Genomic DNA, 13,295 nt, shown 5'->3' on the forward strand with positions numbered 1-13,295 from the left:
ATGTGGCCGTCTTTGGGACACAGGTCACATGCCCATGGGGCACAAGCATTCACTCAGACAAATGAAAAAAGCATGCTCGCTTGCTCGCGCACACACACACACACACACACACACACACACACACACACACCCTGCTCCGTTAGCGTAGCCTCTCTTCCTTGGAAACTCTTGTCTTGTCTGTAGTTTTTCCTGCTTCAGGCCATGTTATTTTTGGAATTGTAGGTGACTGCAAATTTAGAAGGATGAATGCCTTTATGCCTTCAACCTTAAAGAGAAGTAAGATAGTTATCTCTGCTTTCTAGGTAGACACTTCTGTAGGTTTTTGCAAAGTCAAGGGGACAATTGCAAATGGAGGCAGAGGTGCCAGGCTTTCTTGTGGGCTGGAGTCAATAGTCCTTAGCAAAGGCAACTTCTAAATACCTCTTACAAGATTGTAGGTGTGAGCCACCACTCCCCACACTGTGCCTTCCCTCCCTCCCTCCCTCCCTCCCTCCCTCCCTCCCTCCCTCCCTCCCTCCCTCCCTCTCTCCCTCCTTCCCTCCTTCCCCTCCCTCCCTCCTTCCCCTCCCTTTTCAAACTCCATCCTCTCTGCAAGAACATGAAACACTCTTAACCCCTGAGACATCTCTCCAACACCCCTTTTTTATTTTATTTTAATTTGCCTTTATTTTAATTTTGTGTGTTTTGAGATGGGGTCTTGCTGTGTAGCGCAGGATGGCCTCAAGCTCTTGCTCTTGCCTCACTCAGCCTTCCGAGAACTGGAATTACAGCCTCACCATGCCTGGGTGAACATTTATTTATTTGTTTGTTTTTGCGGTCCTGGGGATCAACCTAGGGCTTTGTCCACATGCTAGGCCAGCGCTTTACCACAGAGTCAAACCCAGTCTTTTCTTGTTTGTTTGTTTCTTGAGTCCAGGTTGGACTATGAACCCCAGGCTGTCCCTGAACTCACTTTGTTACCCAGGCTGGCCTGGAGCTCTATCTAGGCAGTGAGTGATGTTGATTAAAGGGTTTTTGTGGCAGAGTCTCCTGTATCCCAGGCTGACCTCAAATGTGCTATGTGGCTGAGGATGATCTTGACCTCCTGGCTTCCACCTCCTTAGTACTGGCGTTGCAGGCAGGCACTACCACACCTGGCTAGATTTTGGTGACTTCTGAATTATGTTGTTTGCAGGGTTTTCTGAGGAACTTTGTTTCCTTAAGCCTTTTGGACAAATGAGGACCACAGAGGGTGGCGCCATAGGCTACAAAAGTCTATGACATCCTTACTCTACTAGATCGCAAGAGAGTTAGACACATTTTTACTGCTAATACGTTTATAATAACTTTGTTCGTGAGACTCTTTGAGAGCAATCTACAGCAGTTTCATGCATGGATTCTGCTGCTTTACCATTATTATTCCAAATAGCTCTAAAAAAATGGATATTTTCTCTATGTGGGCAATCTACACTATACATTTTGTTAATTGTGCTGAAAAATCTCAACTTCCAGCAGGGGAGAGATTTCAGCCACACTCCTGGATGTCAGGGTTCTCTTTCCTTCCCATGATCCTTTGTTTTCCCAGTCTTCCTAGCTTGCTTCACTCCCTCTACCTCCTGTGTGCTGGCATTAAGGGATGCCACCACACCTGATTCTGATGTCTTTTATATAGTATTATTTTTATGACTCATTCAACTTATCTGGTTCCAGCATTAGGTCCTTTCCTGTCCTTCCTTTATGAAGTTACCGGTGGTAATTCACTCTTGACCTTTTTTACTGGTGGTGAGCATTTGGGCAGTTTCCATATTGGAGATGGCACAAATATGCCAACCTGGCTCATGGATGTGTGTGGTCCTGTCTCAGCTTGAGCTGTCAATCTTCAGAGACGGGGTTGACAAGCCTAGTAGCTCTGCATCATTTAAAGTCTCAAGGTGCCTGTCAGACTCAGACTTAGGTGTATTTCAAAGCCAGTGGGTAAGTCCAGTGAGTCACTAAAGAGGACTTTAAGGAAATGTAGCATTCAGAGAAGGAAGTACAGGCTGTGTTCTTAACCACAGCCAAAACCTGTCATCCACATGGCAAATCATAGCAAATTAATTACTTGGCAAGCACTCTCCCCTCCCTCCGGTTCTGGTGAGCTAACTGCGGACTTTATGAAGGTCAGGCAGGTGCTCTACTGTAAGCCACAGCCCAGCCCTTATGTAATTATTGTAATACTTACTGTATCAGTATTTTTTCCCTTTCCTTTTTTTTTGAGATTTTTATTTAATTTTATTTTATGCATTTGGATATTTTGCCTGCATGTATGTCTGCATCGTCAGAGGCCAGAAGAAGGTATTCGATGCCTTGGACTGGAGTTACAGACAGACAGTTGTTAGCCACCGTGTCAAGGCTGGGAATTGAACCCGGGGACTCTGGAAGAGCAGTCAGTGCTCTTAGTCACCGAGAAGTATCTCCAGCCCCTTGTTTTTTTGTTTTTGTTTTTTTAAGATGTTTCCGGAATTTTTTCAAGTGCTTTTTTGAGGACTTGATTGTTTCTTTGTGAAAGGGTTTCATTATGTAGGCCAGGCTGGCACTAAATTCACAGCAATCTTCCTGCCTCAGCTTCCTCCCAAGTGCTAGGATTCCAGGCATGCATCATCATGTCTAGCCTTTTCAAGAGTTTTCTGTCTGCAGCTGGTTGGTTCTTCAGTGAAAAAGCCAAGGACACAGAGGGCTAGCTGTAGCTTCCCTGAAGGCCTGCACCACATCATGGAGTCTGGGCCCACATGTCCCATGTTCAGACCCCAGCCAGGTTGACCTACATCTTGTCCAGACATGGCAGTTCTGTTTGGGCCAGGCTCCAAGATCATTTCTCCAAGATCTCAGAGCAGGGAAACTCCTTCAAGCTCTTGGCATCTTCCTCCCTCCCTCCCTCCCTCCCTCCCTCCCTCCCTCCCTCCCTCCCTCCCTCCCTCCCTCCCGTCCTGTACTAGGGCCTGGCACATGCTAGGTGAGTGCTCTATTGACAGACTACATTCCCATGCCTCTTGCCACACTTTCTTCTCCTCCTCCTCTCCCCCTCCTCTTCCTTCTCCCCCTCCTCCTCCTTCTCCCCCTCCTCCTTCTCCCCTCCTCCTTCTCCCCCTCCTCTTTCTCCCCCACCTCCTTCTCTTTCTTTTTTACTAAATGAGACAGGACCTCATGAAGTCCAGGCTGGCCTCAGACTTCCAGACTAGCCTAGGATGACCCTGACTAGGATGGTCCTCTACAGCCACCAGGTCTTGTTTCTGTGACTCCTGGTGAGCAAACCCAGGGCTTCGTGCCTGTTAGGCAAGTACTCTACCCACAGAGCCACACAGCCTTAGCCTTGTCCCTTAACCATCTCAACAACTTGTTTTCTGTGTCTAGAACAGCACATTCCACAAACCTGAGGGGAGGGGCAGGCTGTGAAAAGGAGACAGGCCGTGTAAACAGAGGGGCACTAACCAAAGTAAAAACAAAGGACAAGGGCACAGTGTGCGGTGTTTCAAATCCGCTTTCCTTGTAAAGTTGGACAGAGACAGAACTATGGAAAAGAACTGATTAGTTAACATTGGGTTACTGGACGTTACCCCACCCCCACCCTCAAAGCCTTCTCCATGAAAGCTCCCTACTACGGAGTTCCATGCCTGTCCCAAAGGTCACCGAGAGAGAGAGAGAGTGTGTGTGTGTGTGTGTGTGTGTGTGTGTGTGTGTGTGTGTGTGTGTGCATTAAGACAGAGGGGGCATGCAGACTCAAACAGACCTGTGTAGGAAATAAAGCTATTATCTCATTATCTCATTTTTCTGGTTTTTTAAATTTTCAGGTAAATGGTTGGTGTTTTATTTGATGGCTGGGAGCTTTAGACAGAGTGACTTTGTTTTTGGTTTTTAGTTTTATTTGCCAGAGCCCAGGGCAAGCAACTAACTCTAAATCAGGATCTCCTGTAATTTGTTGTGGGGGTGGCGTGGGGTGGGGTGGGGTGGGGGTGTACATGCATGTTGAGGGAGGGCAGAGGTCAATTTGAGTGCCTTAAATCGTTTTCCATCTTGTTTATTCATGGTGTGTGTGTGTGTGTGTGTGTGTGTGTGTGTGTGTGTGTGTGTGTCAGAACACAGCTTGTGGGAGTCAGTTCTCTCTTTCCGCCATGCAGATTCCAGGGATCCAACTCTGATCATCGGTTGAGGCAGCAAGAGCCTACCTGCTGAGCCTTCTCCTCTCTCACCGGATGTGAAGCTCATAGCTTTGGGGGCCTGGCTGACTCCTCTCCCTCAGTGCTGAGTTGACAGGCATCAGCTACAGTGCCAGCTTTTTACATGGGTGCTGAGGACCCACATCCAGGTCCTCATTCCTGCAAGACAAGAGCTTTGTCGGCAGAACTGTCTCCCCAATTCCAGTCTCCTGCCGTTTTTTTTTTTTTAAGATTTTATTATTTATTTATGTATATGAGTGCTTTATCTGCATGTACAACTTTACATCAGAAGAGGGCATCAGATCCCACTAGAGATGGTTGTGAGTCACCATGTGGTGCTGGGAATTGAACTCAGGACCTCTGGAAGAGCAAGCAGTGCTCTTAACCACTGAGCCATCTCTCCAGCCCCTCTCCTGCTGTTTTTACTGAGCAGTTTGACCACTTGTTTTGAGTCTTTGGGGTGCTATATTCCTACAATTGTTAGGTCACGTGGTGGTTCTATGTTTCACTTGTGGGAGAACTGCCCTCTGTTTCCCACAGTGGAACCTGTTCACACTCTCACCAGCAATGGACGAGGATTCCAATTTCTTTTATTTTTATGGTTGTAAGCCTAGCCTTTAATGGCTGAGCCATCTCCCCAGCCCTAGATGTATTTTTTTCTTTTATTTTCTTTTTTTTAATATATATTTTATTTTACAATACCATTCAGTTCTACATATCAGCCATGGGTTCCCCTATTCTCCCCCCTCCAACCCCCTCCCCTTACTCCCAGCCTACCCTCCATTCCCACCTCCTCCAGGACAAGTCCTCCCCCGAGGACTGCGATCAACCTGGTAGACTCAGTCCAGGCAGGTCCAGTCCCTTCCTCCCAGACTGAGCCAAGTGTCCCTGCATAAGCTCCAGGTTTCAAACAGCCAACTCATGCAATGAGCACAGGACTTGGTCCCACTGCCTAGTTGCCTCCCAAACTGATCAAGCCAATCAACTGTCTCACCTATTCAGAGGGCCTGATCCAGCCCTCAGCCTTTGGTTCATAGTTCATGTATTTCCATTCATTTGGCTATTTTTTTTCAATAATTGAGTAAAACTGAAATTTATTATAAGCCACAGTCGTCCTAGGGACCTCCATGCTATATATATAGCCTCTATGGTTCTATAGGTTGTGGTCTGGTTGTTCTTTATTTTATATCTAGAATCCACCTATGAGTGAGTACATACCATAACTGTCTTTCTGGGTTTGGGTTGCCTCACTCAGGATGATTTTTTTCTAGTTCCATCCATTTGTCTGCAAATTTCATGCTTTCATTGTTTTTCTCTGCTGAGTAGTACTCCATTGTGTATATGTACATTTTTTTTCATCCATTCTTCCATCTAGGGCATTCCATTGATGGGCATCTAGGTTGTTTCCAGGTTCTGGCTATTACAAATAGTGCTGCTATGAACATAGCTGAGCATGTATCTTTATGGTATGAATCAGCATTCCTTGGGTATATGCCCAAGAGTGGGATGGCTGGGTCTTGAGGTAGTTCGATTCCTAATTTTCTGAGAAACCGCCATACTGATTTCCACAGTGGTTGTACAAGTTTACATTCCCACCAACAGTGGAGGAGTGTTCCCTTTGCTCCACATCCTCTCCAACATTGACTGTCATTGGTGTTTTTGATCGTAGCCATTCTAACAGGTGTAAGGTGGTATCTCAGAGTCGTTTTGATTTGCATTTCTCTGATGATTAAGGATGTTGAGCATTTCTTTAAATGTCTTTCAGCCATTTATAGTTCTTGTTTTGTGAATTCTCTGTTTAGCTCTTTAGTCCATTTTTTAATCGGACTGTTCAGTACTTTGATGTCTAGTTTCTTGAGTTCTTTATATATTGTGGAGATCAAGAGGATTCCAATTTCTGCACATCGTCATGACACTTCGGATCACTTACTCAGGTTTTTTTTTTTTTTTAATCTACTTTCTCAGTAAAAATGAATCATACCTCATAATAATTGACACACACACGTTCATGGGTGCAAGGGTGCACATGTTTGTGCTGGAGGTGTGTGCATGAGCATGTATGTGGAGACTGGATGACTCCAGTATCAATCCTCCTCAGCTCTGTCTGCTTTGGTTTTGAAGACAGGCTTTCATGGGCCTGCTGCTCTCTGGCTGCCCCGTGAACCTAAGAATCGGTTTGTTGCTGGGCGGTGGTGGCGCACGCCTTTAATCCCAGCACTCGGGAGGCAGAGCCAGGAGGATTTCTGTGAGTTCGAGGCCAGCCTGGGCTACAGAGCGAGATCCAGGACAGGCACCAGAACTACACAGAAAAACCCTGTCTCAAAAAAACAAAAAAATAAAAAAGAATCGTCTTGTCTCCTCCTCCTCGGGGTTAGGATTACAAGTATATACCATGGAGCTCTGCTCTATGTTTGTTTCTTTGTTTGGTTGTTGTTTTTTTTTTCTTTTTTGTTTTTTCAAAACAGTTTCTCTGTGTAACAGCTCTGGCTGTCCTGGAACTCACTCTGTAGACCAGGCTGTCAGTTTTTGTTTTATTTTGTTTTGAGACAGGATTTCTCTGTGTAGTCTTGACTGTCCTCAAACTCGCTCTGTAGACCAGGCTGGCCTTGAACTCATAGAGATCCTCTTTCCTCTGCCTCTCCAGTGCTGGGATTCAAGTCGTGGGTCCCCACTGGAGCACCCAGCTTTTTACATAGGTTCTAAGGATCGAACTGGGATCTTCACGCTTGTGTAGTAAACAGTTTCCTGACTGAATTATCTCCAAAGCCCCTCAGAGAGTGTTGCATGTTGTATATTTATTAGAAAGATGTGTATGCAGCTGCTTTTTTTTTTTTTTTCTTTTATTCAGTGTTGAGAATTGAGCCCAGGGCCTCATGTACATCAGGAAAACTGTCTTCCGCTAAGCTGGGTCCCTAGGCCCTCTGTCCATGTCAGCTGGTTGTTTGCTGGGGTATTTCGTAGGTTCCAGATACTTGGGCTGCACATGCAGTCTGAACACAAGTGTTACTAACACGGAGACATGAAGAGAATGTTGTTTTTCCTTTAACTTCCTTGTTCTCAGCTTCTCTTAGGAAAACAGATCTGGACTTGAATTCCCACACACGAACTCTCTAAGGGCATTTGGCTTCAGGCCTGGCCACAGAGGGCCTGGGGTTTTGCAATCCCTATTGAAGCTGCATAGTTACTTTACGTTAGTTTTGGAGAGAGACTGACCGGCCTTGCTGGCCCTTCTCCAGCTCTTTCAGCTTATCCCATATGCATTAAGAAACTCGAATGTAGCAGCTCCCCTTTGGGCCAGGTGTTCAGGGTGTGTGCAGAGAAGGAAAATGCTCAGGCCTTTGAAGTGACTAAATGGCCGGGGTGGTTCCTGTGTTTATGAGCAAATTACACTGCTATGGGTTTCTAGAACTCTTTTTTTTTAAACATTTTATTTATTTATTATTTTATGTTTTTGATTTTTATGTTTTGTGTGTTTTTGCTTGCATGTGTATCTACGGACCACATGTATGCAATGCCTGTGGCGGCCAGAAGAGGGCGTTTGAGCCCCCCTGTGTCTAAGGGTTTCTACTGCTGTGAAGAGACACCATGACCACAGCAATTCTTAGGAAAACATTTCATTGGGGTGACTCGCTTACAGTTCAGAGGTTCAGTCCACCGTTATCAGGGCGGGACATGGTAGCATGTAGGCAAGATAGCACACGGGCAGACATGGTGCTGGGGAAGGAGTTGAGAGTTCTACGTCTTGATCCACATGTAACAGGAAGTGAACACTGGGCATAGATTAGGCATAGGAGTCCTCAAAACCCACCCCCACAGTGGCACCCTTCCTCCAACAAGGCCACCCCCCCTAATAGCGCCACTCCCTTTGGGGGCCTTTTTCTTTCAGACCACTCACTGCACCCTGGAACTAGAGACACAGAGAGTTGAGAGCTGCCTTGTGGGCGCTGGGAATTGAACCGGGACTTCTGAAGGGACAGCCGGGTGCTTTTAACTGCTGAGCCTTCTCTCCAGCCCTGAGTTCCTAGAACTCTTAACTCTTTGGAGAAACTGCTAGCTCCCCCTTAACACTGCGCTACCCTCTTGTGTCGCTTGATAGAAGCATGGAAAAAAGGAACAGGGAGGTTAGATACTCCCTGACGATCGGACTCAGGATGAAGGCGAAGGGCGGGCAGAGCAGGCCTGAGGGTAACTCTCGCAGCTGCACCGGCTTCCATTCCCAGCTTAGCTGTTCCCATCCTTTTTGACCCTTGACATCTTTGCACATCAGCCTCCTTACCTTGAGAACGGGTGATTATAATTCTCACCCGTACTTCTTCGTGGTTGGGGCTAGCCTGGCACTCACATGTAGCTCAAACTGGCCTCCTCTCAGCAGCCTTCCAGGTGCTGGGATTACAGGTGTGTGCCAGAGAAACCTGTTTTCTGAGGGTGACGGAAGGAGATGGAGTCTCTTTTCCAGGGACAGTCTGTCTTGGCTGACGTAGGACATCCTTACTGGGGCACCAGCTCCTCTTTGCCTGATGACCTGTGGTGCCTGAGGTCACCGTGTGGTCCAAGCGCTGCCATCCTTTGCTGGATGCGACAGCCTCTGCTTTGCCACAGCATCTGAAAGTGGGAACCTGGGGCCCTGCCTGGGGAGTGTGGGACTCTTCTTTTCTGGGCACACAGCCACTTACTCAGACCTTTCCGCCGTCTTTCCTGGTGCCACCGTCCGGTTCTTAAATCCCTCGCCTGTTCTGTCTTTGAATTTCTGACCCAGAAGAGATAAACTGGCCCATTGAGGAGCCAAGAAACCCAAGGCATTGGTTCCCTGTTCTGGGTCCCACCATGAGCTTCGCTGGTTCCCCGGGAAGAACCTCAGTGACTGTCACCCTCCAGGAGGCAGGACCTGGGGGCGCAGGTGTGATAGCTTTTTGTGGTATCTGCCTGTCTCTGCATCAGGTGCCCCAGCCACCCCCGGTCACCTCATCATTTCCAGGGAGGTGCAGGAGGCTCTTGCCCCAGCTTATGATGGCCTTGACCCCATCCTGCTGCTTGCAAGTTAGGCTCGAGGTTAGGAAAAGAGAGCAAGGGAGGACAGGAAATTTACAACACCTGGAGAGGGCTTGAGGATGTCGTTCAGTCTCCAGCAGAGAATGAAGCTGGGTGTGCTAGTGCATGCCTGTAACCCAGCCCTCAGGAGATGGAGGCAGAAGTTCAAGGTTATCCTCTGCTAAATCATAGTGAATTTGAGGCCAGCCTGGGATACATTAGACCTTATTTAAAAAAAAAAAAAAAAAAAAAAAAAAGGTCTTGAGAAAATCTATTGGTCCTCAATATACCAACATATTGTAAACAACTGGATTGCTAATTAGCTAGGTGTGCCAGAGTGTTGGTGCCAGCGAGGCCCAGCCTGGCACCACTCCAGTCCGTGGTTCCTCTCTCCACAGCTCTGGAGCGGTGAATTGCACCAATCCCTTGCCCATCGGAGGCCTCAGTTACATTCAGGGCCACACCGACTCCCACCTTGTCAACACGACTGTGGGTGGATGCCTGGATGCCACAGCACAGAAGTTCCCCAACAGAGAGGCTTTGGTTATCCTCCACGAAAACATCAGGCTGAACTTTGCACAGCTCAAGGAGGAGGTAAGTACTGACCCTGCACCTTCCAAGAGCAGCCGCTGGTCCCTAGCTGTTAGAGTTGAATGGAGCACCCAAGAGAGTGTGTGCATGCCCGTGGGGCAGTGTGCTGGGAACCCCTGAGGATCCTACTGTTGGCGTTAGGAGACAGAGGCAGAAGGGATCTAGATGTCTCTTGACCCAGGGGTTCCTGGAATATTTGTTTCCTGTGTTGACTCCTTACCTTCACTGTGTTGAGTCCACCGAGGCCTGGCAATCCGTTTGTTCCTAGTGACTCCTGGGCTGAGAGAGAGAGTAGGATTCAGGGGTCCCTCCTGCTTGTCTCCCACCTCACCTGTCTTCCCCATCTGTTTATACCAGGTGGACAAAGCTGCTTCTGGTCTCCTGAGCATTGGCCTCCGCAGGGGTGACCGGCTGGGCATGTGGGGGCCCAATTCCTATGCATGGGTGCTTATTCAGTTGGCCACTGCCCAGGCAGGCATCATCCTGGTGAGAAGGGGTTTACCTGGCACCACTGGGTATGTGGAGGGATGTCGTTCAAGGGGAGCCTCTTAGATACAGAACCAAACCCGTGTCTGTCTGGCTTCCGGCTTGGTAGTGCTTTTACCCAAGCTTCGCCAAGGAGCCCTGGCAGAGTGTCGGATGCCGCTTTGCCCTTTCTGAGGGGTGCAGTGAGAGAGTGGAACATCGACCCAGGACACCGACATACCCTCTCTGTTCCCCCAGGTGTCTGTGAACCCAGCCTACCAGGCCTCAGAACTGGAATATGTCTTAAGAAAGGTACTACTTGCCCCTGGTGGGCAGGGGAGTTTCTCATGATGTTTTATAGAGGCCGATGGGATGAGAAAGGTCAGGCTCAGTGGATAACATTACAGAGTGTCTCTCCTCAGGCTACATATGGTTGGGAGGAGGTCTTGGCTCCACAGAGTGTGTATGGGTCAGCCATAAGGCCGGCGTGGGTGTTAGGGGTGGAGTGTGTGTGTGTCAGGGTAGTGTGTATGTGTGTGTGTGTGTGTGTGTGTGTGTGTTAGAGTAGAGTGCACCTTAGTGCGTTGGAGGCTGTGTGTGTGTTGCTACATGGGTATGTCTGGATAGCTATTCAGGTGTAGGAGAAAGAGATCACGACGTTACTGATAGCCCCTAAGTCTGGGCTTCCTGCTGACCACAGGTTGGGGGGCTTCTCCTCCCACAGGTAGGCTGCAAAGCCCTCGTGTTCCCTAAGCAATTCAAAACCCAGCAATATTACAACATCCTGAAGCAGATCTGTCCTGAGCTGGAAAAGGCCCAGCCAGGGGCCTTGAAGAGTGAGAGGTGGGTATGTCCTGGGTTTGTGGACTGTCAAGTGACATCTCAGGCTCCTACCTCCTCCCCAAGGTGGAGCTGATGTCTTCCTGGGCTGCCTTCTAGCCGCATGTCACCATCCCCTCTGTCTCCCAGGCTCCCAGATCTGACCACAGTCATCTCAGTGGATAGCCCTTTGCCAGGGACCCTGCTGCTGGATGACGTGGTGGCCATCGGCAGCAAGGAGCAGAATCTGGCCCAGCTGCGGTACCACCAGCAATTCTTGTCCTGTTACGACCCCATCAACATCCAGTTTACTTCGGTAGGACAGTGGTCTCCAGTCCCAAGCCTGGATGAACCTTGTGCCCTGGCCATGTGGCCCCGGGGATGGAGAGATGGTAGAGAAAGTCAGGAGAGCGACACTCTCTCCTGATTCCGGCCTCCAGCCCTCCTCTCTGCCTCCTCTCTGTTTTTGTTACTCGCCCCTTCTGGGTCCTGTTGCTTCCAGCCCAGAGCAGATTTAGGGGAGTCACCAGGGCTGGGAGAGGTGGACCTCATGGAGCCTATCCAGGGGAATCAGGCCCAGAGAGGGAATTTCTCCAAACCCATGGAGCTAGTTAGTGGCAGATCCTCTGAGCCACCTTATATGTATGACATGTAAACTGGACAAAGGCAGCCGTGTGGCGTGCGCTTTTGCACTTCTGCACCCTAGCATCGGGGCCTGCACAGCTCACTGTGCATAAGCAGAGGGAGGGGATGGATTCAGGACCACCACATCCGCCTACTCTTACGACTCTTAGCAGCGGTCAAAGATGGGAAGGGAACATTGACCGAAAGGCCAAGCTGTCGTCACTTGCTTATCTTCTTAGGGGACCACTGGCAGCCCCAAGGGGGCCACTCTTTCCCACCACAACATTGTAAACAACTCCAACCTGATAGGCCAGCGGCTAAAGTTGCACACGAAGGTGAGATTGGGATGGGCCCTGGTGAGGTTTATATCGGCGGCGGCAGGGAGCACAGCTGGGCAGGGTGGGTCTGCTTGTTGGGCTCCCCCTGCTGGCTGGAAGAACTGAGACCCAGCCTCCTGTCTCCATCTCCAGACTGCCGAGGAGCTGCGGTTGGTCCTGCCCAGCCCCCTGTACCACTGCCTGGGCTCCGTGGGGGGCACCATGGTGTCTATGATGTATGGTGTCACTCTCCTCCTGTCTTCTCCAAGCTTCAATGGCAAGAAGGCGCTGGAAGCCATCAGCAAAGAGAAGTGGGCATTGGTGGACAAGCCACCTGTGGGCTGATGAGACCCTCCAAATCCTCACTCCTGGACCCTTTTCTGAGATGCTTCCTTCCTCCTCCAGCCAGGAGACCTGGGATGGGGGGGGCGGGGCTAGAGGGCCGGGTCCCACCCTGAGCTTCTTCCTGTTCACTGAGAGTTCATGGTGGGGAGGGAAAGGGGGGGACCCCTCTCACTTCTAAGCCTAATCTTGAGACCTTCCTCTGTGCAGAGGCACCCTCCTGTATGGCACCCCCACGATGTTTGTGGATGTTCTGAATCAGCCGGACTTCTCCACTTATGACTTCTCATCTATACGTGGAGGTGAGGTGCAGTGTGGTCAGAGGAACCAAGGCTTGAGGCAGGTCAGCTTCCCTGACTCTGGTGAAGCCAGTTTCTTATGTAGACGGCAGAAAGGGACACCATAGAAAGGTAGCCGAGAGGAAGGTGTCCCTGGATCTGGGCCAACCTCAGCTTTTATGTGGTGTGCCAAGGCTCAGGGTCTCTCTCCTTACAGGAGCAGGGGAAAGGGGTCTAGTGGACTAAAGAATGAGGGCATGTGTTAGCTCCTCTTGTTTTTCTGTGATACTGAGGATTGAACCAGGGGCCTCCTGCATGGCGGGCAAGTGTTCTGTGACAGAACTGTGTCCCCAGCCCTTTACTGAGTGTTTTTGAGACAGGATCTCACTAAGCTGCCCGAGCTGCCCTAGAACTCACTCTGTATCCCAGTCAGACTCGGAACTTGCAATGCTCCTGCCTCCGCCTCCCAAGTCGCTGGTATTCCAGGCCTACACCACCAATCCCATCATCCCCTCTCTTCCTGATTCAGGTGTGATTGCTGGGTCCCCAGCACCCCCGGAGTTGATCCGAGCCATCATCAACAAGATGAACATGAAAGAGCTGGTGGTGAGTGGCGGTCAGAGCCCGGGGGACGTCCGGGAAAGGCCAGGCCTGTAGTG

The 13,295-nt window shown here is 49.5% G+C and overlaps 1 protein-coding gene across 2 annotated transcripts in view; it reads left to right on the top strand.

Annotated features, from left to right (window-relative positions):
• Window positions 1-13,295, top strand: part of Acsf2 (acyl-CoA synthetase family member 2) — a 43,284-nt gene that overhangs the window by 18,133 nt on the left and 11,856 nt on the right. For both annotated transcript variants that reach the window (XR_005090289.1, XM_028868971.2), the window contains exons 2-10: window positions 9,599-9,794; window positions 10,149-10,277; window positions 10,515-10,568; window positions 10,981-11,099; window positions 11,226-11,391; window positions 11,939-12,034; window positions 12,170-12,327; window positions 12,569-12,660; window positions 13,166-13,242. Coding sequence is in view for 1 of the 2 variants with exons in the window: in XM_028868971.2 (XP_028724804.1) it covers window positions 9,599-9,794; window positions 10,149-10,277; window positions 10,515-10,568; window positions 10,981-11,099; window positions 11,226-11,391; window positions 11,939-12,034; window positions 12,170-12,327; window positions 12,569-12,660; window positions 13,166-13,242 (1,087 nt within the window). In the remaining variant the exon portion in view is untranslated. The remainder of the gene's footprint in view (window positions 1-9,598; window positions 9,795-10,148; window positions 10,278-10,514; window positions 10,569-10,980; window positions 11,100-11,225; window positions 11,392-11,938; window positions 12,035-12,169; window positions 12,328-12,568; window positions 12,661-13,165; window positions 13,243-13,295) is intronic.

Source organism: Peromyscus leucopus, chromosome 8b (genome assembly GCF_004664715.2).
Source record: "Peromyscus leucopus breed LL Stock chromosome 8b, UCI_PerLeu_2.1, whole genome shotgun sequence".
NCBI classification, from domain to species: domain Eukaryota; kingdom Metazoa; phylum Chordata; class Mammalia; order Rodentia; family Cricetidae; genus Peromyscus; species Peromyscus leucopus.